Source organism: Colletes latitarsis, chromosome 11, assembly GCF_051014445.1.
Source record: "Colletes latitarsis isolate SP2378_abdomen chromosome 11, iyColLati1, whole genome shotgun sequence".
NCBI lineage: Eukaryota > Metazoa > Arthropoda > Insecta > Hymenoptera > Colletidae > Colletes > Colletes latitarsis.
Window position 1 is genome coordinate 22,271,381 of NC_135144.1, and position 27,989 is coordinate 22,299,369.

Below are 27,989 nucleotides of genomic sequence, written 5' to 3' on the forward strand. Positions count from 1 at the left end.
CATCTCGTTTTTATTTTTTTTTTTTTTTGTTTTTCAGACGGTTGGCTCTTCTACTTCGCTCTCGTTTCGGTGTTCGTACACGATCGCACGAGCATTCCGTTTCGTTGGTCTCTGATATGTCTCTGGAGATGCTCAATTATCGAATGGATCAAATTTTAACGATCGCGATTCTGGCAATCGACGCAGGGTACTGAACGCTTGATACAAAGACGCGTTTTCGGCGTCACCGGCACTGTATCGGTGTTTATTCTCGGGATCCCACGTAGAATGTGTCGGTCTGTATAAACGAGGAATGTGTCGATCTCCATGACTTCCGACAATGAAATGACCCTTTCCTGTAACGGTGACTAGTAAATGTTAACGAAGGTTACCCCGATAAAAAGAAAGAAAAATAAGTACACACGCTGCGTGCCCTAACTGTAAAATCACCCTATCAAGTTTTATACGTTGCTGTTAAAATAATGAAAAGCAAAGTGTATCATATTTGACATTGCGTTAAAAAACGATATTCTGCCACAAAACGGTAAATTGTATCCACTAGGGAAAGGAATCAAGCGTTTTACTGAAATTGCTCACTGTGTTAAGGATTAAACGTTGAGATTTGGTCCCTCCATATTGATTCGGATTTTTAAAAAAAATTCATCACAACATTGCGAGAACGATTAAGTCTACGCGCAATTTCACGTATTTTCACATTACCTTTGTGAAAAGCTAAAGTTTTGGCAAATTCTTGCTCGTTTAAATAACTTCTACGTAGCATTATTAATCAAATTGATATTTTCGACAGAGAACAACATTTGAGTGCTTGGTTCTATAGTCATGAAACAATAACGAATTAGTTTTCCGTAGTTAATATTATTAAAATAAATATAATTCTAACGTATAATATACATGTAAAATTGAACATTTTTGGGTGGTTTTATAGTTACGACATGCAGTGTATTTTAGCTGGTAGAAAGGGTTTTTCAAACCAAAACTCATTACTGTCCAATTTTCGACTTCCTTAAGTCGAAAAAATTATAATTTTAAGTGCCACCACTGTACGGAATCTCGTTGACGAGCTTTCCTGTAAAAATGTTCAATTTCTTCCGGTTACCTTGCGACGGGGATGGCGATTTCGGCGGCGTGCCCGCGACAGGCGACAAGGGTTCGTACGGCGGCGGCGGCGGAGAAGACGGAGACGGTGTCGGGGATCGAGGTTGCCTTAAAAGAATATCAGGATCTATTTCGAGAATCCTCAGTACCCTTTGAGCGTTCGCTCGAACCCAGGAGTCGAATATGTCTACAGGCCAGTCGGTTTGCGTCGACGCGTCGCATACTCTCGGAGGAGGATTCCAGCATATAGCGTCCGGAGGATGGGACGAACTTCTCGCTAAAACGCCGCTCCCACGATTCACGGGCATTGGCAAATTCGGATTACTTTGCGGCGAACACGCCAGTATCTGCAGAGCTTGAATCGCGTTTCTGACCTATTTTTATCAAATATAGAATGTTGGAGAACCCGGGTACAATTTTTCCGTGTAAACGTTTAACACTAAACCTACCACGACCGGTCAAATGACCATTTTTTAAATTTCGTTTAGAATTTCTAACGTATAATATTATTTTAGCGCCACTCAACTTCACGAATTTTCTTACAGTATACGTACAATGAATTTTTCAATATTCACTTCTATTCTTATTGTTCGTTTTCCGCGAAAAATATGTAGTCTGTCTTGCCTACCACAATTTATATTTTTTTATAAAAAACCGGATAAAATTTGGTAGCAAATTCTGGTTAGCTTATATATACGCGCAGTTCGGACACTACTCGTGTTTTCTGCATAACTGAGCCATCGTTAGGAGCGACAAATCTTCCCCTTTAAAATGGCTTTTGATTTACGTCGATTCGACTTTCCGTTTTCGAGATATCGTAATTTATGTAAAGGGATAATTTCTTTAATTCGACTATCTCTGTCTCCGTCTGACGCGTCGCGTCAGGCCTCTCTCTCGCGCGTGAGTCGAGACAGTCGCGTGACACGGAAGCCGTAGTATTTCCAAGAATTTACTACGCACTGTTTACTATTTACGCACGCGCGGTCATTGATCTCGCGTCAATGAAACGTAAACAAACGCTTCGAACTGTTATATCTCCGGAACTAATCACGCGATCGAATTGAAACAAGTTTCATTTTAAATTTTCTGTACGAAATTAAAGTACCAAGTAACACATTTCGTGTAAAAGTATCGAAAGATAAAGATGTCTTACGAATAAACTTAAAAACACAACTTTCTATACATTTAATGAAAAAATTAGAAGTACGTTACCTCGTAAAAGAGAAAAAGAACATCATTCGACCGATCATGGTAGGAATGGGGTATATTCGAAGTATCGGTTAGTGCTGATGAATCTAAAAATGATTAGGACTTTTTCAAATTGATAATAACAGTTTCAATACCTCGCAACTAAGCGTAGCGACGTCTTGATGGAGAGTTGAGAATTGCGTATCGAGTCTTTCCACGGACCCTCGAATATGTTCTTCCACGGATTCTTGCGCGATCACTTGAGCCGTTCTGCCCCTCACCAGAACTCCCCTTGCCGCTCTTCTGCCCTCTCTGTATTCTTCCCTGTTGTCCGGTATAAACTACACTTACAGACTGTACGAAAAGAAAAACGGGCGAACCGACGTACCTAAACTTCGCGTGACGTGGACTCGACGTGTGCAGGGGCGACTTATTCGGGGGCGACAACGGCGAAGTTTCGCCTTCGTCGGGCACATTTTCGTCGTCCTCGCTGATCGACGGCAGCGTCAAAGACGGCCCGTTCATGTCCGACTCTTGCTGAAAGTTTCCAAGCAAAACGATCGTCGATATCGTTTCTCTTCTATTGCGCTATTGGAACTTATTTGTTTGAATTTACCTCCGCCTCGTAACCTTCTCGTATATTATACGTGAGATCGTGTTGTATGTCGTTCGCGAATTCATGCTGATACTCGGGGTAAAGTCGAAGAACCTCGACCAGACCTTGCATATGTATGCACTTCAAGTCGCAATAGGTCAACGCTTTAACGTCGCTGCTCGATTTTACTATAATGTCCGTTGCTCCTGTTCCACCTGTTCCACCTCCGTTGCTATTGTGTTGCAAGTGAACTTTTATATCGGAGCCTACTAGGTCGCCTTTCCCTTCACGCAGATGCAAGTAACGTTAGAAAATTGAATTGTGGAAACGCGAGTCGATGGACGTGGTCCGATATCGTACCTAATATAGCGACGACCATGTCGTTCTGTACGACTTCCATAGACCCGTTGCATAAATAATAGATGTACGAAAGCGCGTCCCCTTTGTGAATAAGGTACTCGCCGGGCGCGCAGAAATTATTTCTAATGCGTAGCGAAAGCAGTTTTAGGCAACCCTGGGAGGCGGCTTCGAATATTGGTAAACTCAAAATCTCGCGATGTAGGTGCATCGAAACATCACCCCTGAGTTCCTCGGGAAATTGTTCGAGAGTCTGAAAGGATTAATACGTTACGTATCGTAGTTTGGTATCGTCGTTACACGCCGGTTTACCTCGTGTATGTCGATACCGTGGTTCAGGGACCACATTGTCTGAAAGTAGTCTTGCATTCGCTGTTTCAGTTCTTCGGGGATCTGATGCAACACGAAAAAATCCTTGAGATCCCTTAATTTTGTTTGATACAGCGATTTTCTAGAGTAAAGTCTTTGAATAATCGCCGTCACGTTACCGAACACCACAGCATGCATCAGAGCTGTAGCATACACGATATGTACAGTGTGGAAATATTCCCTACTGTAAATTTACGTCAACTTTATTCCGCACTAATTAACATCGTTCGCTTCTAGTACACGTATACGTATATTCTTAGCGAGCAAACAAGCTTATAGGAACCAACAGGTTGATTATCGTATAATTAATTGATAATCCTTGTGGATTAACGTGTACTATATTGATCGATGATGATTACTAACCGCCAATAAGCATCGCGCAAATGGAGAATAACTTTTCGGAGAACGTGTTGGCCGAAACGTTGCCGAATCCTACTGACGTTAAGCTGCTACAAGTGAAATACAATGCTGTGATGTAACTTTCCGCGTGCGTTACATTCTGCACGGGTATCTTTAAACGGTCCGCCAACGTGTGAATCCAACCTGAAACATTGAATCGATCAAAATTCCTTCGCGCGCCCGTCAATCGATCGTCGGACGTTCCATCGTGAAAAGAATCAAACCGTCCGGTTCGTGAGTCTGTTCCCTGATTTTAAAGTGTAGTAAACTCGGTTTGGAATACATTGTAATGGAAATGTCGGCCACAAGTGCGCTAATGCCGATAAAATCTATTCGATTCGGGGAATAATGCACGAACGTGCGCTCTTAAAGGCGGATAACAGATTCGATCTTTACAAAGCTAGCGGAGAGGTCCGCGAAACAGCCGACGTATACGTATGTGTACGTGCTTAGATATAATCCGGGCTGAATTCCGTCTTCGAGCTTCACCGTTAGACGTTATTAATTTACGCGTGCCGATGAAACAGCAATGGCATTACAACTGCTTGCCTAGTGGCTGAGGCATGTAGTTAAATTACGCGATACAGTTCCCTTCTGAGAGAAAAGTTTACGGACTAACACGAATATAGTTCTAACTTTCCCGAGCATGGATTTCCACGCAGGACCCGAAGCTCTTTGAAGATAAGTTCTGTGAAACGAGACACGGGAGGATCAATCTGTATATCTAAGCATGTACGCGAATCCGTACTGAATAGATTACTATACGCGCCTGAAACGATTATACGGCTCCTTGCTTCAAAATATTAATAATATCTATGCTTCGCTATTTTTTCTGCGATGCTTGGGTCTGTTTGGACCTGAATTAATTATATAAAGTGCACTAAATGTTTTAAAAAAAGTTTACGTTCAAATAATATGTAAAAATTCGAAATATGTATTGTTTATTTATAATTATAATTTTTCTTTATTTTACTAAGAATGTAGTAATATATAATATGGGTCTGAACGGACCCAGGTACCGCTTCCAAAGGTTAAACAACGGGGCAGGAGTGACGAAATTACGAAGTAATTTCTAATAAAAAATTTGATGAATTTGCATCTTATAAAAATGATCGACTTACCGAGGTCCCAATCACTGTCGTTTTTAAGTCTTTCTTTTTCAGCGATAACGAACCACACGCAAGCCATCCAATGCGCCAACGTGATAAAACTGAGCATTAACATTGTCAAAATCACGCCACTATATTGCGCGTATCTATCCATCTTTTGAAGCAGTCGTGCTAGCCTTAGTAATCTTGTTAACTTTACTAAATGTATATTACTATGTCCCGAATCCTATGCAAAAAATATGCTATTAACGCACAAAAGCGATCGAACGTTATCGACGCATATGACGAATCGTGATTCGCGATCTTCTACGTGATATCGCATAGTCGATAGAGTGGGATCGATTTACAATCAGAATACGGTTTAGAATAAAGTTGGCTGGTTAAAAAATACAATTAACGTCTCCGTTGGTAAGAAAACGATACTACTTTCCGAACCCATTAATATTGGCAACGATCCGGAATGGACGCGAGCAACAGGAATTATCGCCTCGAATGTTCGCGTTCTCGAATGTTTGATTTCATAGGAATTGATGTAATTACGAATTCTCGGGCGCTCCGAACTTACGACGACTGGATGATTGTGCCATTCATCGTCTGGGTTACTTCGTACGTCGAAACGTAGCCGCGTACCGACGAAAACACGACACAAAGAATACGTCGCGGCGCTCAACGTAATAATATATCGATCTTTAGTAAACGAACTCCATTCACGACTCGTCTCTTGATATTTTACAGTATTCCTTGCACGTACCTTTCTTACGTTTCGCGATTTCATCGACTATCGGAACAAACTATTCGCGACAGGGGTTCGAATACGATAAACTAACTGCGATTTAACTTAAAAGCGACTCAACGAATCAATTTACGATATTGTTTCATATCTCGTGATCACGATCGATTTTACAGCGAATCGTAAGCGTCAAGAAAGATGGATGCTTTTTGGGATTATTAATGAACACTCACCTCGCCGCTATAAACGTCGGAGGCATAAAGAAAATCAAACGGCAGAGCTGCGATTAAATCGACAACAAACCAGCCCTTTACATAGTTCACGGCGATGCATTTACTATTGCTGACAACCTCACCCTTCTTGCTCACGTACGTCGTTCGAAAGTTCAGGACGATATCTGTAGAGAGGCAGAAGACGTTGGAAATATCGTGATCATTGTTTTCGGTTGTCGTTGATAATTGACGTTTCAAAATGGTGTCCGACGCGCAGAGGCGGTAGACGAGCCCGGGCAAATAGAAACGCCTGTGCCTGGAAACGCTACGACGGTCTCTCCGTCACGGTCAAAGAGACAAACTGCTCTTATAGTTACTCGTCCTTTCGAGTCCCCCGACACGGAAATGCATCGCGTTAAGGAACTTCGTCTTGGCGCGACCAACTGCTTTTAATCCCGTTTGCAAACCGGATTTCTGTCTCTAAATGCGCCTCGTCATGCTCGTTTACGCACTGGATAACCCCGGGATACTTCGTACGAAGTTACGGTTCCCGAGAGTGAAAACGAATTTGGCATTCGAGTAGCCGTAAGGATTTTTAAACGATTCCTTTGTTCCGTTCGCGAATCAAACATCGACTGTCGCTCTCAAAGAAATACTAGCTCGTCGAACACCCGCGAAGAGCCCGTTCTCGATAGATCGTTAATCGATACGCAAAGCGATACCAAACGAGTGTTTTCAAAGTGGATCTATCGCTCGTCGAGAGCGATTCGAGTAGTTTGATTCGTCGTCGACAGATTCGTTGATCTTTGGTATCGACTGTCGCGGCTCGAATATAAATAAATGTATATAGGCTTGTAAAGTAAATTCAGCTGCGTACACGTTTGGAGAAATTGCTTCGAGTGGCAATCACTTGGATACTAAACGAGACAAAAAAAAGATAAAAGGAACACCCACGACAATCCTTTTCGATCGAATTATTTTCACCGTACTGTTTCGTTATTTTTGTCAGATTTCATTGTTTCAAGTTCGTCGCGGTGGAAATTCTCTGCCCTCGAACTTCGTTCCTTACGGTCGGAAAATAAATTGGACAATGGTACCCACCGATTATAAAGAGGGCTTCGACGACAACGTCACTGACCATCGTAGGCCTATCGATATTAATGAAGCTCGCATTGAAGGGGACGACGATCGCCACATAAAACGTTGCGAGGAGTATTAACCAGTCCCAGCAAGACTTGAAGCAGCCGTAGTGGCTTAAGATAAATTGTGGCTTTTTGATTCCTGATGTTTTATACTCTGGTAAAGGCGCCGCAGTGGAATGCAGAAGGTTCTAGAATAGATGTAAAACAGCTTTATAAAAAGTATACTTTGGTGTTTGGAGATATTTGAGCCTAATATGGAAAATGAGGACCTCGGTAAAAAAAGTAAATATCTATAAATTCATAACATTTAAATTTTTATAAAAGTTCTGCAGGCAAGCGAAACATGTGTATAAAAAAAGTATTCCATATTGGGGCAACTGAGCGTTGATGTTTATTTTCTAACTAAAATAATCATTTTTGCATAGAGGAATAGCTTTATGTATTTTAATCGATCGAACGTACAAATAAAACGTTGCAGAAACAAGAGTAAATCCAATTGAAAAACACACGAAAAATATAGAACGCTGAAAGCGAGGACAATAGCAAGCGTATCAATTAAAGTAAAATCACTTACATTGTTCAACTTAATTTTGGGCTTATTATCCTGCCTGTAGTGGCCTGATAGTTGATAAAGGACGGCGCGACTCCTTCTTCTGCCGTAATTAGCCGGCGGTGCCTCCGGATCGAGACTGCCATTTGCATCTGAAATGCAATTGTACCGTTGCCGTGCACACTTCTTACCTCGTATAGTTTGTAAATTAGTTGGCATGCAATCAACGAACTTTAGCGCGATACAAATAGTTCTCTATAATTAATAATTAAAAACAAGCAACGTTCAGCTAATGGATACGGCCTTACTGTTTATCGGTTCTTTTTCTTCCCGTTCGAAACGCGTTGCGTAAAAACGGCACGCGCGATGAAAATACGTTTCGATATGAGTGTACCTATTCGCGTAGCTTTCCGGGGTTTGATTTTGCACGAAAACCAACGCGTGCAACGCCGGGATGTGTAAATACTACAAGGAAAGCAAACTGTTCGAAACTGTTGGCTTGCTTGATTTGTGCTGTTTGGTGTCTCGCTTTGAAGAATAGTGTTGCATTGCGTTTTACGTGCAGCGTGTTGCGTGGATCGCGGTGTAGAGAAGCACGAAACGTTAGGTACGTCGAGAAAAAAAAAAAAGAAGAAAGATAAACATCGTTCAATCCATATTCGATGGGTCCGTTGATACTTTGGAATGCAATTCGCCGATCGAAATGCATTCCAAGGAAAATCGTTTCGTCAGACTCGCGTTCAGCGGCGAAGCATGGCCAGAACTCACCACTGTCGTGCAACTCACAGAGCTGAAAATCCTTCTTGATCTCCTTGTGCGATGCCAGAAACAGAACGACGTCGCCCTTCTCGTTTTTGATCGGAACAATGTCGAGCAAGCAATGGAACGGGTCCCCTGGAAATTAATATCGGATTCTAAATCTTGTTAAACGTAATGAGAAAGAGGACCTAAACCGTTCGACGAACGAGCACCATCGATTTTACGTACGCGATGTTTTTTCATCGATTCGAACTCGACCATTCAAACTATTAATAAATACGGACGGTTAGTATCGTGCAAATATGATGTACACTTGATTGGATCGATTATACTGATTAAACGTGTCTCCGTTGCGCGCGTTTGCATCGTGTATTATCCGTGAAATTAATTTAAGCGAGACAGAACGAGTTTCGTTCGCGAATCGTTTCCGTTAGAATTTGAAATAATTTTGAGTCGGTAACAGGATCGAAAATCAAGCCGGGCTAAGTAAAATAGAGGTAAAACTTGCTGCGTAGTCAAACTCCAAGTTGCTTTTGCGAATCGAATCGAAAGCTGATGCGTTCCACTGCCCGTAATTGCCTGCATTCTGAACTCGAGGAGTTGCATCGTAGACACGAACTCTATATCTCTTTAATCCACCGAACTCGGAAAAAAGCGCAAACTTCCGAGCTCTCCTTAATTTTTACCGCTGTACCGTGCGAAGCTTACCGGTCTTCTTATAAAACACGACCTCCATCTTCAGTTCCGTCTTGCTCTCGAGGCTTTTGTCGATCATCCCTATCTCCTCTTCCTTCGTTTTCTGTCCATGTAGAAACTTGCAAGCGCAACCCTTCTGCATAATTTGCGCTCGCGCGAATCCTGTCAGCTCGCAGAAACCGTCGGAGCAGTAAACGATCGGATAGGTTGGCGGAACCTGCGCATTTCCCAGCACAAAGTTGCTGTCTGTCAACAACAAACAACAAAAATCTTCTATCAACAAAGGATCCAAAAAGATTCCTATCGGGGGAATTTTTTTAAACGAAAAACCCAAGGTACACAAACGTGAACATCGGTAATCGTATTTATCGATTTCTCGGTATAGTGTCTCTGTATTTCATTAACACGTTGTAACAAACATTTTGAGCGATTCAAGCTGCGATGCATCCCTTGTCCGAAAGCAAAGATATTTTCGCTGTCGACACGATTGGCTCCGTTCCACAGATAGGAAACAGATCAAGCAAACAAATTATCAACGTACACCAGCGAGGATATTGTCTCTACTGGATTTCTTATAAATGGTAAAATATAATTTAACAAAATGGTTGAACTTTAGAATGGGACATTAAATATTGTCAAAAATAATGTCAGTGATAACAAAAACACAGTCACGTATGTTTGCCGCGCGAAAAGCGAGAATTCTGTCGTTAATTTTATCGCAATAGAGAATATATTGCGGTATAGTCAATATTTTGTATCGAGCATATCATAACTTCAAAATATTTATTGCTCTGATCGTGATAAATAGATTATGTGACCAGCGGGAGAAATGGCCACGTTGTTTCAAAAGCTCATATTTCATACGGCGTAGAGTTAATTATTTTTAAGAAATGCAGTGAAAAAATTAATCTCCGCCTCTAGCAACTTGTATAGCTGTATTTCTATAAACAGTGATACTACTAACTATTGCAAACGGTGTGGGGAAAAACTATTATTCGACCGAAAAGAGTGAAGATTGAATGCAGTATATGGTATGCTTTCATTGGCTCTGTGAAAACTGCATCAAATTTGTGCCATACATGCAATCAGAAACAAAAGAGCGCGAAAACTAAACTAAAAGTAAAAAGACAGAATAAAAGCAAACTCCTATCGCGATTGACGTAGCCATCGTTCCCTTACTTTTCTATTCAAAAGGTTTTTATCGAGGAATTATGATACGTAAATCCCTAATTATTGCGTTGATCAAAGCTGTAATTGTGTTTATTTATAATACTTCATAAAATTGAACAAAATTTAAACAAAAAATAAACACCGTCAAGTGACACGGAAACGAATGGTCATGAGGGATGGTCAGTGGTTGATTTTTCGTCTTACTCGACAACATTTACTTTGTTTAAGAATTGCATAAATACGAACAAGGTCTTGACAGGAAAAAGGTTAAAGGGAATGGGCAGAACACGGCTGTTGTTCAAAATAACGACTAGCTACCCTTGTCGGTTGTCGTTACTTTGCACGTTTAGGTAGAGCACGCGTTTTGTTCCGCGGTACCGGTAACGCGAATTTTACAAATTAATTCCGCGTGGATTGGGTTTGTTTTCAATTATTCTCCGATGCAGCAATTTCCACGTGGCGATTCAATCGAACCAATGGCATCGTACAAAGAAGAGCAACCAACAGAGATCGAAGCACAGAGAGCGTTGATTAAACTATTAACCCGTGAAACTGAACAATTGAGCCCCGTTCGTCTCAAAGAGACGTTGAACGACACGAATTTCGATGTACAGGTCGTCGATACTCGTATGTAACACGATGTTAAAAATCGTTGTGCTTTTACCTTGACCGGGAATGAAAAAATTCTTTCGTAACGTGTTTCTGCATATACTTAGGGAGCAACAAGTGTAATATCCATTTTGCCCTGAAATGGCGTAAAAGATATGAAAAATGCATTTAAACAATCGAAAGAATTATCTTACGCGTCATTCTAAACGTATGCATTATCACAGTCAGTGTACAGTAAAAAAAAAATAAATAGAAACGCCTGAAAATATTTAAAAAATTGTAATCTAATAGTCGTTTCCTTTAAAAGGTTGTAAAGCATTATAATTAACTTGTATAAATGTATAATAAAACAAACAATTTTTTGTTATCCCATTAGGTGTAGAGTGTCCTAACATTATCCTATCGAGTTTCCTTCGTAGACAGCGATGGAAAATTTACATGGCGCTGTGGTGCATTGAACGACATTGTTATTGTGAAACGGAAATCGGGACAGGTAAACAAGATTTTGATAATTACATGCGTGAAATGCATGACGCAAGAAGTTGATGCATGAACGCATCGTGTGGTACAGTTCATTGGTTGATAGCTTTGTCAACGTCTCTGACGTCATGCATAATCTCTCTCAGGGTAGCGACGGTACTATTTTTAATTTTACGCTCACCCCTGAGAAACACTTTCATCTTTTCTCAGCCTCGCAGCGACTCCGTCCCCCTACGCTTCCTGTTCTTTCAAAGAAAGTCGACGATTCCGATTAACAAGGAAGTCTCGTGAAACGTTAACGTCCGCGTGGCAAATGCTAGAGAGCTTTTGGCACGATGAAAACCCCGTTTCAGATTTTCCTTAAAATAAACACGCGACGAAAGTTCTTTTTTTTTCGGTGGATGAGCATATCCAAACAATGTTGCGTAACCCTTTTGCAGTTAGTGGAATGTATCGTAATGCGGTGACTGGCGTTGAGGCCACCCTTTATGCGGCGTGGAAAATAACGAGTTCGGCCACGAAGGGTTCGAAGATAAAAATACGATTTAAGGGTAACGTTTTAACGTTATTCGATGTGTTTTCCGGCGGTTATTCTTGAATTTACGTTATTTTACTGATGCACATTCCGCGGTTAAATACAAACGAAATCTGCGTGTGTCTGTTCTTGGAAAATCTTGATCGGAATTTCAATCGCGATCAAGTTGATTGACGTTCGGAGGTAGATCGAGCGTTTAGTACTCGCAGAATCTACGGGGATTATAATTAATCATTTATTATTGCGATTCGACCATGAAACGATGAAACATTCGTTTTAATCGCGGGCACAGTACTGTCGGAAATCTGTCTAATTGAATTTCATTTGAGTGCACGTCGCAGAGAAACGAGTCGTTATAACGCGCTAACGATTCCAGACAAAGTATTGCGACAACTCTACGTTTCCTTTTACAGCGAGCGTACTTTTACGTTAAAGGTACATTTTGTTTTTCTCGTGTTCTTCTCTCCCGTAAATTTACGCGTTCTCAATAAGCGTGTGAAATCATCGTTCGAATATTCGATCTCGTTATATACACTAAATAGTATGTACAGACTCGTGATCACGACAACGACATCGTTTACGATCATCGCATCAGCCGCTAAAAGCGGTGTAAATGCTACAGTTTCAATTGAGTCTGGGCAAAGACTAATGGAGCCGTTTGTGCCGTATATATCTATCAGAACGCCTGCACACGCTAGTCGATCGGAATCTAGTCTCAGACAATTTGGTTATCCACAAAGATGCGATTCAAGTTCTTTCCTGAATTCGAATTTTAGTGGTACGGTCGAAAAACACATTTCACTGGACGCAGGTGGACGAACAAATACTTAAATAGTCTCAGATTGCGATCTTCTAAATTTATGCACGGAAACCCGGTAAACCGATACGCGTGCAGAACATTGTAAACAATTAAATGGTCTGGCGAGGATAAATGTAGTTCATGAAATGCGCATCTTAAACAAATATGGGTTTTACGATAGGTAGATCTGTGCCTGGTAGAAAACTTCCGCTTGGGATAACAAACATTTGGTTAAAATGGATTTTCAACTTTTCGCTTCAAAGACACACAAATTTTTGTGAAATCGTCGACTTTTTCGCGCTCGGGAAAATACACTACGCGCGTGTATACATGTACATATGAGGTATAATAATTTCACCGAAAACCGTCTAAAAATAACGCGAAATGAAACAGGGTGGACATTCGATTGTAGGGTATAGCATAATTCTGTTGGTGACCTTTGGAACGTAAGCGTTTTAATAATTCGTCTAGCCTATAAATCTTCTTCTCGGTTTTCGACAACTCGTAAATCTGGGTGTTAAAATAATTCGATAAAATGCTACCTTAATCCAATTGCACGTAATCAACGAGTATTTTCGGAATCTCTATCCGTAGCCAGAGTGGCTAGACACGTTTTCATGTTTTCCGGCCTTTAATTGAAAAGCGATAACCGCGTCATAAGTTCCTGGCCATATTTCCCAGTAACCGCAAAATAATTAAGTGGGTATGACGGTGTTGCTGTAGCTATTGTGGTTAATGTGGTTCAATTTATGTCCCGTTGGATGCATTGGATAGTTGTATTTACGATTTAATTTCTATGCTTTATGCCCGTTTATGAACTGTACGACCCCGTATTTTCATTGTCCTTTAAATTTCTCGGGACACAGGAAATTAATTTAGCACGGAACAGGGTCGAATTGAACGGCTTTCCACGAAGCGAGGGGCACAAAATATATCTACAATGTGTAAAATTATAAATTCCAATAACTATTATACACCTGTTTACACGAAATAATTATACAGGGTGTTCGGTCACACCTGGGAAAAATTCTAATTTTTCGGGGAAACATTTCTGGCCACACAATATATTTTCAGTAAAGAATTTTTTTCTCGAAAATGCGCAAGATTTCGGGGATATGTCTATTCACCAAAAATGATTGTAATTGACCCCTTCAACCGAAAATAATTTTTTCAGAACGATTTGAAATTTTTTTTTTCGTCGAAAAATTTAGGCATCTACCCAAATTTTTTTTTCGAAAGTGGGTAGGAATTGGGGGGTATGTCTATTCACCAAAAATGATTGCAATTGACCCCTGTAACCAAAAATAATTTTTTCCCCATGGGTGGTCGAACATCCTGTATATCGTTGCTTTTAAAAAAATTCGCAAAGCATGATCAGCTTTGTTGATCGTTCTATGTATATTTTCCGCGCATAAATATTATACATTGTTTACACATTTCATGCGTACACAACGACGATGAAACCAGGAAGGAAGGAACGCTTAAAATGAAAAACGAGAATCCCCAAACGCAAAAATTAATACTTTCGCCCCCGTACACAATTTAACGAGCAAATATTGATTCGAGGGATCCTGTAAAACGAGGATTTGATTCTGGTTGTCGCATCGTTACACAGTGGGATTAAGAAAACGTGACGGTTACCGGAAAATATACGAACGTGACGGAAGTGTCGTAACGTTCGCGTGGTAATGAAAACCATGGCTTCGCGCTTGACAACGACGATATCGTGGTCGCTAGGGATTTAAAGTTGGTATTACTCATATATGTCGACCTTGCGTTTTTCATCACGTACCGTGGACAAAGACGGAGCCCTTGCAAATAAAGGGAATGTTTCTAATCTTTCGTTCGCGCGTGAATTCACCTACGAGTGCCATTTCTCCCATAAAAAAAAAAGGTCGAACGCTACGCCGACCCTCCTCTAACGCGGTTAATTCGTTCCGCGTTGCATCGATGCGGGACGATAATCGTATGGAAGTGCCAGGAAAGCGTCTCGATCGAACGTGAATCCGCACGGATCGGATAACGGAGAGAAAACTTTGTAGCAAATTGTATTTGTTGTCGACGGACTCGGAAGTTCGGCCGTTCGAAACGTACACTCGAATGCTCTTGGTATTATCCAACCGAAGAACTCGACTCGATTGCAGATGTTCAATTAGTTTCTGTCGGCGATGCGAGGGGGGATATAACTTTTGCCTTTTATTCGCGTGCAAGTTTTATAAAATTAATCTCTCGATCGGCAGAGAACGTTTCGCGACGTTAATTAGATTTTGAAATCGTGTAATTCTTTTGTCCCGCGCGTCGACCGGGATGGGGCGTAATATTCTTGAAAGGATCGCGAGCGCTCGTAGAGGTTGACCTCCATTCGCAAGGAGATTTGCCGTTTCTTTGAATGCTCGGAACCGAAAATATTCTCGTTCTCCGTGGAAACTTTCATTCCGCTTTCGAGCACTTAGGTAAAAATCTTCGCATTATATACCTCTCTTCTTCCCCGGGGTCTAAGGCTTCTATTCCTGGCGTCCGAACGCCAACGATGCTGTAACACGGTGTTGTTGGTGCCCGTAAACGGTCTTCCCCGATGGACCATAATCGGAATTTTGTTACGGAATTCTATGCACGACTATCGTCCCGACGAGTACGAAGAACGACGCTTCGTATTCAGAATCGTCGTTCTTCGACGTAATTTAAAGAGGAAGGCCGAGAGACTCATTACCAGCGGAACTTTATCACCCATGATTGAGGTCGGTGACGATGATAACTTAGCAATTTCCACCTAGGTCGCAGTGTACCGTTTCTCCTAATCAGATTCCTACAAAATTTCGAGTACGTGGAAGGACAAGACGAAAGATTGGCTCTCCGTTTCGTGCTTTAAGGGGGTCTTCTACTGTAAACCGTCAAAAACTTCGATTTTCTTTTTTCTTTGCATTCTCTTAGAGGATATAGTCTTAGAAATATATGTGCAAAAGCATATCACCGAACTCCTAAAATTGACGAAGGTACACGTATTGCTTGGTCGAGCTATACCCGTTTAATTTTACACTAGTCACCTAAGAATGGCAATTGAATTTAAATCGAATATAAACTTGTTACTTCGTAGAGTATTTTTATTATTAGTTCGGTGTTTAGGCCTTTCAATTAGAGTGTGGTAAATTTAAGTCGCCAAATAAGCGCATCATGATGGATAATGGATTTTCCTGAAATGCATTCAATAATATAACAATGATCCAAATATGCAAATGACGCGTATGTACATAGGTAGCATCAAATACGCGGGACAACGAGCCTAGTTGGAATTCAATGAACAGCTGTCCGACATAATTACGTGGGTTCGATGTTTATTTATGAGCACGTAATTATGGCATGAAAATGAAACTGTTAAAAATACATGTCCAATATTAATAAGAAGTATGCACAACCGGATAGAATGTTTAATTAAAGCCACAGGCATGCATATAAAATATTGATTAGATTATTATAATGTATGCCTATGAAATAATAAACTATTTTATCGAGAAAAATGCGATTGGATTAATTTGCTCGCGTCGGTATTTCATTTTTTATTATGACAGTCACCTAAGCATGATTTCACTTGATTATGTAGCAATTACGTTACGGGAGTTGACTCGGGGCGCGGCTGTTAAATGAATAAAGTGGTATTTTCATCCGGAAGATTCAAAATATCGTCTAGATACGATGCGATATTTATATTATGAGTTAAAAAAGAAAAAAAATAATAAAAGCTTGACATGGCGGTTTCTACCTCCTATACCAGCCTTTAGAATTAGTTAGAATTCCGCGGTATACCGTAATTTTGAGAATAAAAATGTTTTTATTTTGGTCGTATTCGTTTCAGTTTTTCGCCTGAAATGGTAAAAAGTCAGTTCGAAAACTATCGTTCGCGGTACGCTCTTACACATTTTCGTTATTTTTCCTTTTATCCTCGCGCGAGCGCAGCGATAGCGAACTCGGGTAGAAGTCGGAATTTTGTTCTCAGAAAGATACCTGAAATAAAAGTTGGTTTCTTACGACTCGTTGCTGTCCGGCATTTTCTCTTTTAGCTTACAAGTTAGATCCCCCTCTGCTTCAGAATGCCTTTCTTGGCCCGGAATATGAAGAGATTAAGCCTGGTAGTATTAAGCCCGCCCGAGGGAACCCATACCGACTTTCCTCCACGGCATCGACTAACTTAGTAACTCCCTTTCAAAAAATTCGTCCGCCGTTCGACCAATTTGAAATCACCGCGAATGGATTTTCGTTCGTTGAACGATCGTCGTTTCGCCCAGAAAATCCAACGGTTATCAACGTTTTTTTTCCTGTTGCCGTACGTAAAGTCCGTAACGTTTTGCTGTAACACCATCTAGCAATTGCCGTTTAGTACTGGTTCATTTCCTACGCAATGCGAGGCCGTTGAAACGAACGGCGAACGATTTATTCCTGTTGGAACCAGTTGCTTGTAACGTGTATTTCCATTACGCTCGATAGAACGAAGGAATCGACTTTTAATCGACAAACGTATGTATCTTTCCCCGAGAAAGGAACCGCGTCATTATCTATCGTTACGATGTGGATCGTTACGATAAGATAAGTGTCATCGATATTGTGCAATCATTAGGTCCCGTCATGGCGATCAATACCTGAATCCTCGGCAGGTAGGATGCGTTACGTTCGCCAACGCTCTTGGGAAGATCGATGACGGTTGTAATGTTATCAGACAACTGTATAAAAGTTTCCTTACTACTTTGAAATTGCAACTAAATGCAAATACAATCCTTTTTCGTTGCCATTGATGAAAATCGTAACATTTTCTCCGCTCGCCGATCAAATAACCCCGGATAAACCGGTAACAATACTCGTACAAGAATCGTCGTCGTAAGTGCAATAGTTTTCACGTAATCCAATTCTAAATTTAACGCATTACGACCGACGTTCTCCCCTACAGCGATTGCTCCCTAAAATTTAATTCTGTAAATTACGCGTTTTGAACCGTAACGAGCAACCGTTATTAACTCGATGGAAAATTTTCCACAGGCCGCATAACTTCGATTTAGAACAGGTTTATTAAACGCGACGAAATTCAACGTTTCGCGCAATTACCAGGGTTTATGCCTCCTCGTAATACAAGTTCCCTTGCATTCTGTATTTAGATCGCTCGAACGGTTTGGCTACGCGGGCTGGTGATTTTTCAAAGTTTACCCCGGTTTATCGCGCGATCGATATCAATTACCATCGTGACAAGAATATTTTACAAACACCGTACCAGAAAAACTGTTGAAACGGCGGCGACGTCTGCTCGAGCGGTGACGCAATCGCGAATAATTTCCAAACCAATTTGTATTGTTATAGATCGATCCGCGTTACGATTTACGCGGTTATTGAAATTCATTTTTATTCCGTATCACGTATAGGGTCGGCTGCCTTAATATGGAATACGTTCCTGATTTGGAATTCCCGCAATATTAAAGCAATTATCGCAACATTGCTATTGGCGATGAATGCAATCGATTACGATTGTCATTTGTTGCGATTATCATGCATATGCTCGAATTCTAAAGCAACACGTGTTCGTGGAAGAATATTGAAGAAAATATCGCGATCTGACTTTTTCCAAAGTGATCTTTTACCTGATATTATACAATATAATAAGGTAAGTGTACCAGCTTTATATTAGCTCGATTATTTCTTCAAACATGGTCAAGTTTTCGCAATAATAGTCAAAATTATGAATTTCTATCACGTAAACTTAATATTTTTAAAAACTCAAGGAACAATGATGTGCCTAATATTGGAATACCTGAACGGGCTCAATATGCAATATTTCATATCAGTATCCCATATTACGAACACTATGAGCCTAATATGGGAAATGAGGATCTCGGTAAAAAAAGTAAACGTTTTCTAAACCGTTATTAAGTGTTACCAGTCGAAAGAGTATAAAATTTCTGATTAATTCATTTTTTTTATAAAAGTTCTGCAAGCAAGCGAAACATGCGCGTAAAAAAAGAAAGTATTCCATATTGGGTCAACTACGATCCAACGTCGATACTTCGAACGTAATTCCTAAACTCGCGATACTAATGACGTTTACCGTCGCGCCATACGACGATGCAATTAAAGTTGTTAACTGGTTCTGGAGTGATCGGATTCCTTGGGGCGAACACTACGTACGAAAACAATAGTCGGGAACGTTTGTCGTCGCGGCATTTATTTGCGGCGAACGTCAATTATTAGTGGGAAGTTTTGAGGTCGCTCGATGCGCGATACGCAGACTTTGAATTCACTGAAAGTGCATCGGGGTTGTATCGCCATTAAATATACGTGTAAACGTAGCGAGAGGCAAAACGATTCGCGGTGTACGAGCCGCATGCATGGCGTGCAGAAGTTTTGAAACTGTCAGGGATATTGAGTCGTGCCTCGCTTCCAATTTCTCCGTATTTTCGTTCGGTTCCTGCCACGTTCGTGTTTAGTCTGTTACTGTAACGTATCACCGGGCTAGACGAGCCCGAGAAGAAATATTTAGCAGTGGAACGTACGGCGTACAGTGCGTTTCGATTTCTTGGCTGACGTTTCCTTGATCGTTACTACTCGTACCAAGCGGATCATATCAACGTATACAGGGTGTTCGGACACACCTGGGAAAAATTTTAATGGGGGATTTTAGAGGCCAAAATAAGACGAAAATCAAGAATACCAATTTGTTGATGGAGGCTTCGTTAAAAAGTTATTAACAATTAAATTCAAAAATTTCAAATCGTTTTGGAAAAATTATGTTCGGTTGCGGGGGTCAATTACAATCATTTTTGGTGAATATACATACCCCCGAAATCCTACACAGTTTCGAGAAAAAAATTCGAGAAGGTGCCTAAATTTTTCGGCAGAAAAAAAAAATTTCAAATCGTTCTAAAAAAATTATTCTCGGTTGAAGGGGTCAATTACAATCATTTTTGGTGAATAGACATACCCCCGAAATTCTACTCAGTTTCGAGAAAAAAATTCAGTACGGTCAGAACATTAAACGTTAATAACTTTTTAACAGGGCCTCCATCAACAAATTGGTATTCTTTAATTTCGTCTTATTTTGGCCTCTAGAATACCCCATTAAAATTTTTCCCAGGGTTGGCCGAATACCCTGTATAACGTCTGCTGCGTCGCAGATTCGACTGTTTGATCCTTCCCGGAGAATCGGTGAAACAGTTTCCGGTGCAAGACTTTCCTTTTTTTCCGCTTTTCATCGCGAGATTGCTCCCCGGAGGCGGTCGTGGGATATATCGAACGTTCCTCGACGAGAACGTCTTTCGAAATTTGTTGCTTTGCCCCGCGAAATTGCTCGGTTTTCCCCCGTTATCGTGCGTCGTGCTGTAATTATCGACCATTTGCCCCGGGAAAATAGAACCGTAGAACCGCTAGAAGATAACCGCGAAGAGTAAATAGGTCATTCGGGGAACGGAAAGAGTTTTCTTGACCTCTCTTGTTCTCAACTTGCTCGCCACTCAACATTCACTGTTACAGCTCGACCACTCCCGGCGGGCTATTTTACTACGCGAAACCAAGCACCTTTTTAGCACGAGTCGCGCAAAACTTCGTTCCAGGTTCTAAGACACTTCGTAAATTGTACGAGCACGAATCTCCAGATACTCGACGCCACGAGTAGATCGGATTTTATAAAGAACGTAACGACGGGATGCGGGCAATTAGGTGGCCGACGCTTTTCGGGTATTTCATTGTTACGGAGCTCTCCCTTGCACTGTTCCCGGAACAAATGTAAATACAACTTCGCTGCGAGAGCACGCAAGCTCCGCGCCACATTCTCGGAAACGGGGTAAACATCATAAATCTCGGATTATTTAGTTTAACAGACGCACCACCGAGAAATTAATCATGTATCATGATTACATTGTTTGGCGAGATTCTTCGCGAACTGTACGACCGTAGATGTACTCGGTCCCCGCGTACTTCTATTTATCATTCCTGATAATATTCACCGAACGATATCTATCTACCCCTCCGCCGTTTGCTAGAATTACGCGCAATCCTTGCTTATAATAGGGGAGACGTGGTATGAATACATTCAGACACGACGTTGAAGGAGAATAATTACAGAAGAGCGTTCTGATCGATCATTAAGAAGAAATTAATGATGTTGAATTAAGGTCGCGAAAAAAGAGTCGTTTCTCTCTGTTTCGCCTACGCTGTAACGCGATAACTGTTCGAAAATTCCAACGATCCGTTTCAACGGATTTATCGGAATGGCATTATAAACATTAAGAGATAACTAATGTAAAATTCGAATTCCGAACATCGCATTCGTCCATTTTAATTTTTGGATTAATTACACGCGAATCAGCGGGGCTTTGTGTATTATTAATATTCCATACGTCTGTTGTGCGTACTTATTTTCCATCGAAATACAGAATTATGGGTCGAAATCTGATTTTCGAAATCGCGAAATAAATTTTTACAAAATATCTTATATAGAAATACTGGTTGGTTTTTTTTTTACCAACTGTGATGCTTGTTTTGCTGAAAAATCTCTAACGAGGTACTTCTTTGAAAGTTTCTTCGAGTTCGACTGCTTTGTACCATCCTTACAGTGCCTGAAGATATTAGGAGAGGGTAGAAGCAACGACTCGTAGGCAGTTATCATTAATTTCTTCTTCGAAAGCCTCATCAATTATGAATAAAAAACCCTGCATGCTATGCATTCTTTGATACTTTATTTCTGCAGATTTTTCTACAGTTTGTTATTCATCGTTTATTGATCGTGAAATGGTATTCATTAAAAAATTACGGTTTGGACGAGAACCAATCCTTAATATACCTATCTCTGAATGGATATATCAATCGTGTGAACCGTATGGATGTGCGTATAGTTGGAATAAGGTTGATTTTCGCGGCGCCGATGTTAAATTAATATTCTATTCTTCGTCTGAGGTCGACGAACTCGATAATAAAACTAGAGGTCATATTACAGAGAATTCATACGATCCAAGCAAGAGGGTTATGCATCCCCTACGTTCGGTATTGAAACACGATGTCACGGCGAAGTTTGCTTCACTTAAAGCTATATCAAAGTTTTGCGTGCATTTAATGGTTACGTTCCCGTTCGATGTGAAGACTTTTTAAAAATTCATAACAGATCCGTAGGTCACTGTCGTGGTAAAATTAAGCGAAGTCTTTCAGCATTCGCGTTCTCGAAACTCCGACCTTTCGAGTCCCGTCTATTACAGTCGAGAAAATCCAGCGTGAGAAATCGAAATTGAATTTCCAAACGAGAATCAAAGATTCCTATACGCGCCATAAAGTTTAAATGACGCCGTGAAGTTCCACGAAACCCGAACGAGCGGAAAATATTCGAAATTGAACTCGATCTCGGAATTTGGACATCGATCGACCATGAGTTACGCGCAGGGTGACGAAATAGAGTGGATTCTAAAATGTGAAATCCACTTTCGCAAAAAAAGATATTATAACTGCAATAAAGTAAAATAATATAATAAAGAAATGGTACAGAAATCGATTATTCGACCAGAAAATAATCCCTCCTCGACATAGTTTGTGTCTTGAAATTGGTACGCGATGTTCGATCATACGATTCGTACCCAGACCACCGGATTTGTTATTCTTGGGAAAATAGAAAACTATATCGGTGAAAAAGGTTGTATGAATACTTATCGCGGTTCCTGTTCCGCGAAGCGAACTTCTGGCGCGCGCGTTTCGAAATCGATAAAAAAACCGCAGATAGACGTGTACACTCTGCTAAAACGAATATTCCAATTGGTCCTCCATGAGTCTTGGTCAGCAAAGACAAACGAGTGTTTGAACAGTCGTCAACCATCCTTTAGCCCAGTTGGCGATGCGCCAAACACGCTCGGAGAAAGAGAGTGCCAAAAATATCTTCGGATAGGTACTTCGGGCGTCGTTAACGAGCAATTATTTCCCTTTTCTCCTACCAAAAAAAAAATCGGAGCGTTCACAATGGAAAGGTCGCGAACCCGCATCCAACACAGGTGCGGATTTTCACCGACGTTTCGCGTAATGGAAGCAGGTAAATCGATACCAGGCGTGAAAAATTGACTCGGGGCTAAGAGTTAATTATGCATTCGAGTAATTGCGCTGTTTTCTTGTTACGCGGAATCCTGTCGAGTCGTGTTGTATATGCAAGCACCGTTGTCGGTGACGTTAACGATCCTGCCTTTTGATTACTTTATGAGGCAAGGATGTACGTGTACGATATTTGTGTTTTCTCGAGAGCGATGGAGTTTGAAGGGAAACTACTGAAGTATTTGATGGAACGCCAAGATTGAGCGTAATCGCATAATTCTAGGGTGGTGGTATCCTCTTGGAGCTGCGAGACGTCCTACTATGACGACAGGATAGCCTCGAAAGTGTGTTGAACAAGCAAGTACTCGATCACCACTCCGAGTTACTTGAACTAATACAAACACGGTTTTGCATGCGATAAAGCAAATCGAGTTTCAACGTGTATTTCGATAACGCGAACGGTTTAACGGGAGACCGTACAAGGTGTGCATCGGTAATTGCTGGTATATTTCCTTAGCCCCGAGCTCGACGTAAAAGGACCAAAGCGTACGAACAAAAATTAAATATTCCCGTCTCTACGTGTATATTAGGATTAAGTAGTACATTAATCGACTTAATACCGCGCGCCAGGTGTTGCTACGGGATTAATTCTTACGTAGACGATAATCCAACGTTACGTAACTATCGTTACACACGAAACGAAGCATTTCTCGCGTTGCGCGAGACAGGTGTCGCGGAGACGAAATTCATCTTATCTTAATGTATAAATTAAGTCGTTATGAGTAAATATCCTCATTTAAAATTCCGCCACTAAATTGAAATGTACTGCCGGAGATTATAGTTAGATAGCGACAGGAATGCAATTTTGTCATCGTCTCGAAAGGAGGGGCGAAAATGTGATTCCATTACTTTCCAAGGACGTAACTTTTCTGTAACTCTCTTACGACCACCACCACGACGATCTGTAACCTCTTTCTCGTAATTAGTTTTCTTCGGTTTGTAGGCCCCAAGTTTATATTGATATCGCTGGAATCTTTAAGTTTCTGCCCGTCGATCGAGTTGCAATGAAACGATGCATCTAACAAGGGGACCTTCCGGCAGTGGAAATCGCTTTTGAAACGGTAGTAAGTACAAGTTACAGTACGTACCTAGTATTTTAAGCTTTCTTAAAATCAAAATATCTCGAAAACGAAAACTCCTTTTGAAGAAATCCTTCAGGGTGTTCTGATACTAGGTATATACTATAATTTCTACCTACTATCGTTTCAAAAGCGATTTCCACTGCCAGAATCTCCCCTTGTAAGCGAACACGCGGCCGAAAAGAATGTATACCGGGTGGGCGTTGTTGGTTAAACAGGAGGACGCGGGTTGAATCCAATACGCGGGTAGTCTCGGTTCGTTAAACGTTCGCGTTTCGCGACAATGCACGCGTTCGTGTGCAGTTCTTCGCGCTCTCGCCATTTTCCTTTGCCCGTAACCACTTTTATCGCGAAACGAAAAAAAAAAGAAGAAAAAAATGGGATAGCATTAAAGCGTTGGCGACAGTTTAGATTACTTTTTTTCCCCCTCGCCTTCACCGTTAGTCCCGAAACTACGTCTCCGAAAGGGAAAGGTTGAAGATAACCGAGTTGGTGTCCCGAGGGAAGCGTAACTTGGGCGTTATTATTAGCGAAAAGATGAACTCGTTTCGTCGTATTCTCCAAACGTGTCGCGAAACAGCGTTTACACGACGCGTAGTCACCCGATATAATTATATCGACGTAAATTCACCTGGACTTGATCGGTACCGGGACAATTCGGTTTCCCGCGCTGTTAACGGTTTCGTGCCGTAATATCGGTATACGAATTAGCGCCGCAACATACAACGGGCGGTGGCAAGTATTTGAGAGACGCCTCGATATTAATTTGTAGCTTGATCGAGCGATTGGTAAACATCGACACGTGCGTCCCGCCAAATCGTATTAGATATTGCGGGGGCGCTAATGGGGAAGCTAAACGCGCGTTAAATTTACGAAATTTCAAATTTGTCGTGAGCGAACGGGCAATGAAACACGATCGATAACGAATTGTGCGTTTTATAACCACAAATCACTTAATTCTAAGCCGACAAAAAGCGCGAACGAGGATCGCCGACGAATATTTGAATCGAGGCTAATCGAAGTACGGTGATAGCACGATTTGTTCCTTTGAACTCTTGGAAAGTTTAAAGGGATAGCTCCGAGGCGAATGGGATTTTGTCGGTTATGGCTCTGTTTTATTTATGCGCGACGCGATTCGACCGGACAGGGAACTTTATCCGCGATCAGTTCACTTTTGAAACCTTAATGGGAATTAATTGCTTACGGTTCGAAGAATGGATGGAACAAATTAATCGGCTATTAAACCGCGCTTCCGACCCTCTTTTCCAGCCGCGTTTCCATGTGTGCCCAGTGTAACGCGAAAAGCAGCGATGCGCTTAAAAAGAGCTTACCCGAATTAGATTTTAATAACAGCAATTTCAGCCGTATCTCGCCGTTTGGGCGCGTACACATTTTTTAACACAATACTTTAGTCGTTCGCGTTTTCGACAACGATCGAACATTTGCATTTTTCGAAACGTTCATCACCACGCTTTACAATCGTTTGAACAATTTCAGCGACGGACGATTCTAATATTGCAATATTTAAATATTAATAATCCTTCGAAAATGCTTAGTATTTTTAACCAACGGTATTCCATACATGTTGATTTTTCTCTACCAACAGTTTAACCCTTAAGTGGATTACTGGGGCCGCTGCGGCTCTCCGCAAGTTTATTTATTTATCTATTCGTTCACCGGATTAAATACTCATTAATGCAGAAAGAGATGCAAGTATAAAAGAATAGTTACATAACAAAGATAAACAGAAATGCAAAATTGAATGATACGAAGTATGAGACTGACTGTGAATAATTACAAGGAGTCTAACTAGTAATTGTTTGATATATGTCATTGCAAGTATTTGAGAATTTATGTAATCCTCCGTTAGTTAATTATTTTTAAACGTCACCGTTAAGTAAAATAATTCAATTGAGATTGAGAGTCCACTGAAGGGTCAAAGGTACCGTGTGTTTCGGGTTATAGGTCGCGTGAGCGAAAACGTGGCTGAACGTAATAAAGAGAAAATAATTAGTTAAGTGATTAATCTTTTATATACTCACGGGTTCCATCGAAACGAGTGGCGATGGTATCTAGGAAAGTGTTTTGTGGGGCGAGGAGGCCCTTCCTGCCCGGCATTGGGGCCGCCCCGCCGCGCTGTCAGGCGCTGAAATCTGTAAAATACGAGGAAAATTTCATTCAAATTGAATGCATGCAAAATCCTTGCATTAATCATGCATCTCGCGCGGAGTTCCTTACATAAGGGCACGTCGCGTAACAGAAAAGTTTTGAGGCGTTTGTTATTCGGCAGTAAAGCGCTGCTTTGAATCTGGAAATTTATGCAACAGAAAAAGGTCCGAGTGTTCGATAGGTAGGTCAGTGGTCCAATGAAAATAAAGGATTGCGTGCAGTACAGTAGTTGCGGTGATAGATGATTGCAGGCTAAGCAAAGTCGGATAGGCCTATTTTTAGCCGAGAATTTTAATTTAACATGCTCGTAAAACAATCGAAGACTTCGATCGAGTATAATTCTGTTCTTTTTTCTTGTTTCTTTTCGACGTTTCATGCGTCTTGCGAAATTTTTTCGACCAGAAAGAGAAACGCGTTTACAGAACAGAAGTTGTCGTTGGAAAGCCTGAAAGCCGGCGATATTCATAGCTTTTCATTATTGGACAGTTCTATTGTTACTCGCGTTGTTCAATGATATTCTTGATTTCTGGAATTAATCCAACTATAGTTATACGTTTCTTTCATTCCGGGTGTCCGTGGATACACATCGTTATTGTTACAATTTCGTACACTCGTATAACAATAGATAATATTTATAATATTCTAATATATTTTTCATTTCGCGAATAAGATACCGTTTCGAGGTAGAATTAGTACATGTCCCGAGTCGAAATTCGTTACAAAACCAATAAAAGTTTAACTATTTTTAGAAACAAAAAATAGTATCCAACGGGTTTCGACCGGAACAGAAAATATAGAACGAGGTTAAACGTTAATAATAAGTCGCCGGTTTATAAATAGGTAATATTGTCGTTTATAAAGATGAAATGTTTCGTATTTAAAAAACAGAATTATACGTGCACGAACATGATAACGAAAAGCTGTGTGTGCGACGAACACGAGAGAGAAAACAATTATATATTCGAGTCTGTTTCTGAAATGTTCAGCGTTATACACGTTTTTAACGTTCGTTTCAAACAGTGCATCGGGAAGTACAATTAACACGCTAGCTTTTATGAGCAACTCGTTATAGTAATAATTTGTTTTTTGCCCGTTGCTCGTTTCTGGCCACAAATCCGAAAAAATGCCAGCGTAATAGCAATTCCAATGCGTTCGTAAAGCTTTCGCGAACTCGTTGTCACGTTTCGATTTATAACGACGATTCCAACGTATCAGCTTCTGCGAGACGTAACGTAACAGGTGTGAGGTGAGGATATACTACAGGATACACCACGCATTACGTTTTTATTCACAGAAAATAACGCTCGACGAACGACAATCTTTGGTCGTAAATTTTAGAAGAAAATAAATCGCGACGCTTTAAACAATATCCGGCCTCGATAACTATTGTTCGTATACTTTTTATGTCAGAATATTGCTCGGAACGTTGAAAATTTGTCTACCGTCGTCTCTCGCGAGTAAGGACTAGTTATTCGAACAAAGCACTCTAAGAAGCTCGTTTCGAGTCGTACGATTTCACGATGGATTCGCACGGTGGTTCCGGTTCGAAGCAAACATTTCGTAGAAAATGTCGCCGACGCGTATACCCGTGCGGCAAAAATCACAGGCAGTGTAAGTCATCGGTTACAGACCTTATCGAAAAGAAAGTACCACCTCAGTGGCCAGGCATCTTAGGCATCGTCCGGAGCACTACACTTTACTTTCGTATCCTTCGACCTCGATGTGTTCACAAAACCGCACTGGACACGTTGAAGAAAGTAATCGCGTATAACCGTTAGGTTTCCTCGAGGAATCGGGGGTTTATCGCGACATCGCCATGGGAAAAGCGGGAGACACGCGGAACGTTCGCTGA

General features: G+C 41.0%; 1 protein-coding gene across 3 annotated transcripts; it reads right to left on the reverse strand.

Moving 5' to 3' along the window:
- Positions 1–7: 7 nt before the first annotated feature.
- Positions 8–27,989, reverse strand: Elk (Eag-like K[+] channel). 3 transcript variants are annotated; one of them, XM_076777626.1, is made up of 16 exons: positions 27,769–27,989; positions 26,011–26,121; positions 9,214–9,447; positions 8,533–8,640; positions 7,771–7,898; positions 7,156–7,384; positions 6,076–6,239; positions 5,125–5,338; positions 3,968–4,147; positions 3,548–3,747; positions 3,239–3,488; positions 2,900–3,162; positions 2,672–2,820; positions 2,439–2,607; positions 1,097–1,469; positions 8–335 (listed from the first exon to the last, which is right to left on the reverse strand). In XM_076777626.1, the coding sequence occupies exons 2-16, from the start codon at positions 26,084–26,086 to the stop codon at positions 133–135; spliced, it is 2,940 nt and encodes a 979-aa protein (XP_076633741.1). In that variant the 5' UTR covers positions 26,087–26,121; positions 27,769–27,989; the 3' UTR covers positions 8–132. The 3 variants fall into 3 exon arrangements, with proteins under 3 accessions (XP_076633741.1, XP_076633740.1, XP_076633739.1); XM_076777625.1 differs by having other exon boundaries at positions 8,518–8,640; XM_076777624.1 differs by having other exon boundaries at positions 8,515–8,640.

Bases quoted from the DNA above. Each gene is read 5' to 3' on its own strand.
- Elk (XM_076777624.1), bottom strand. From the start codon at position 26,086: ATGCCGGGCAGGAAGGGCCTCCTCGCCCCACAAAACACTTTCCTAGAT. The intron at 4,148-5,124 runs GTAAGTCGATCA...TCAATGTTTCAG, and splicing joins CGACAGTGATTGGGACCTCG to GTTGGATTCACACGTTGGCG. The intron at 3,489-3,547 runs GTAAACCGGCGT...TAATCCTTTCAG, and splicing joins ACGGTATCGACATACACGAG to ACTCTCGAACAATTTCCCGA.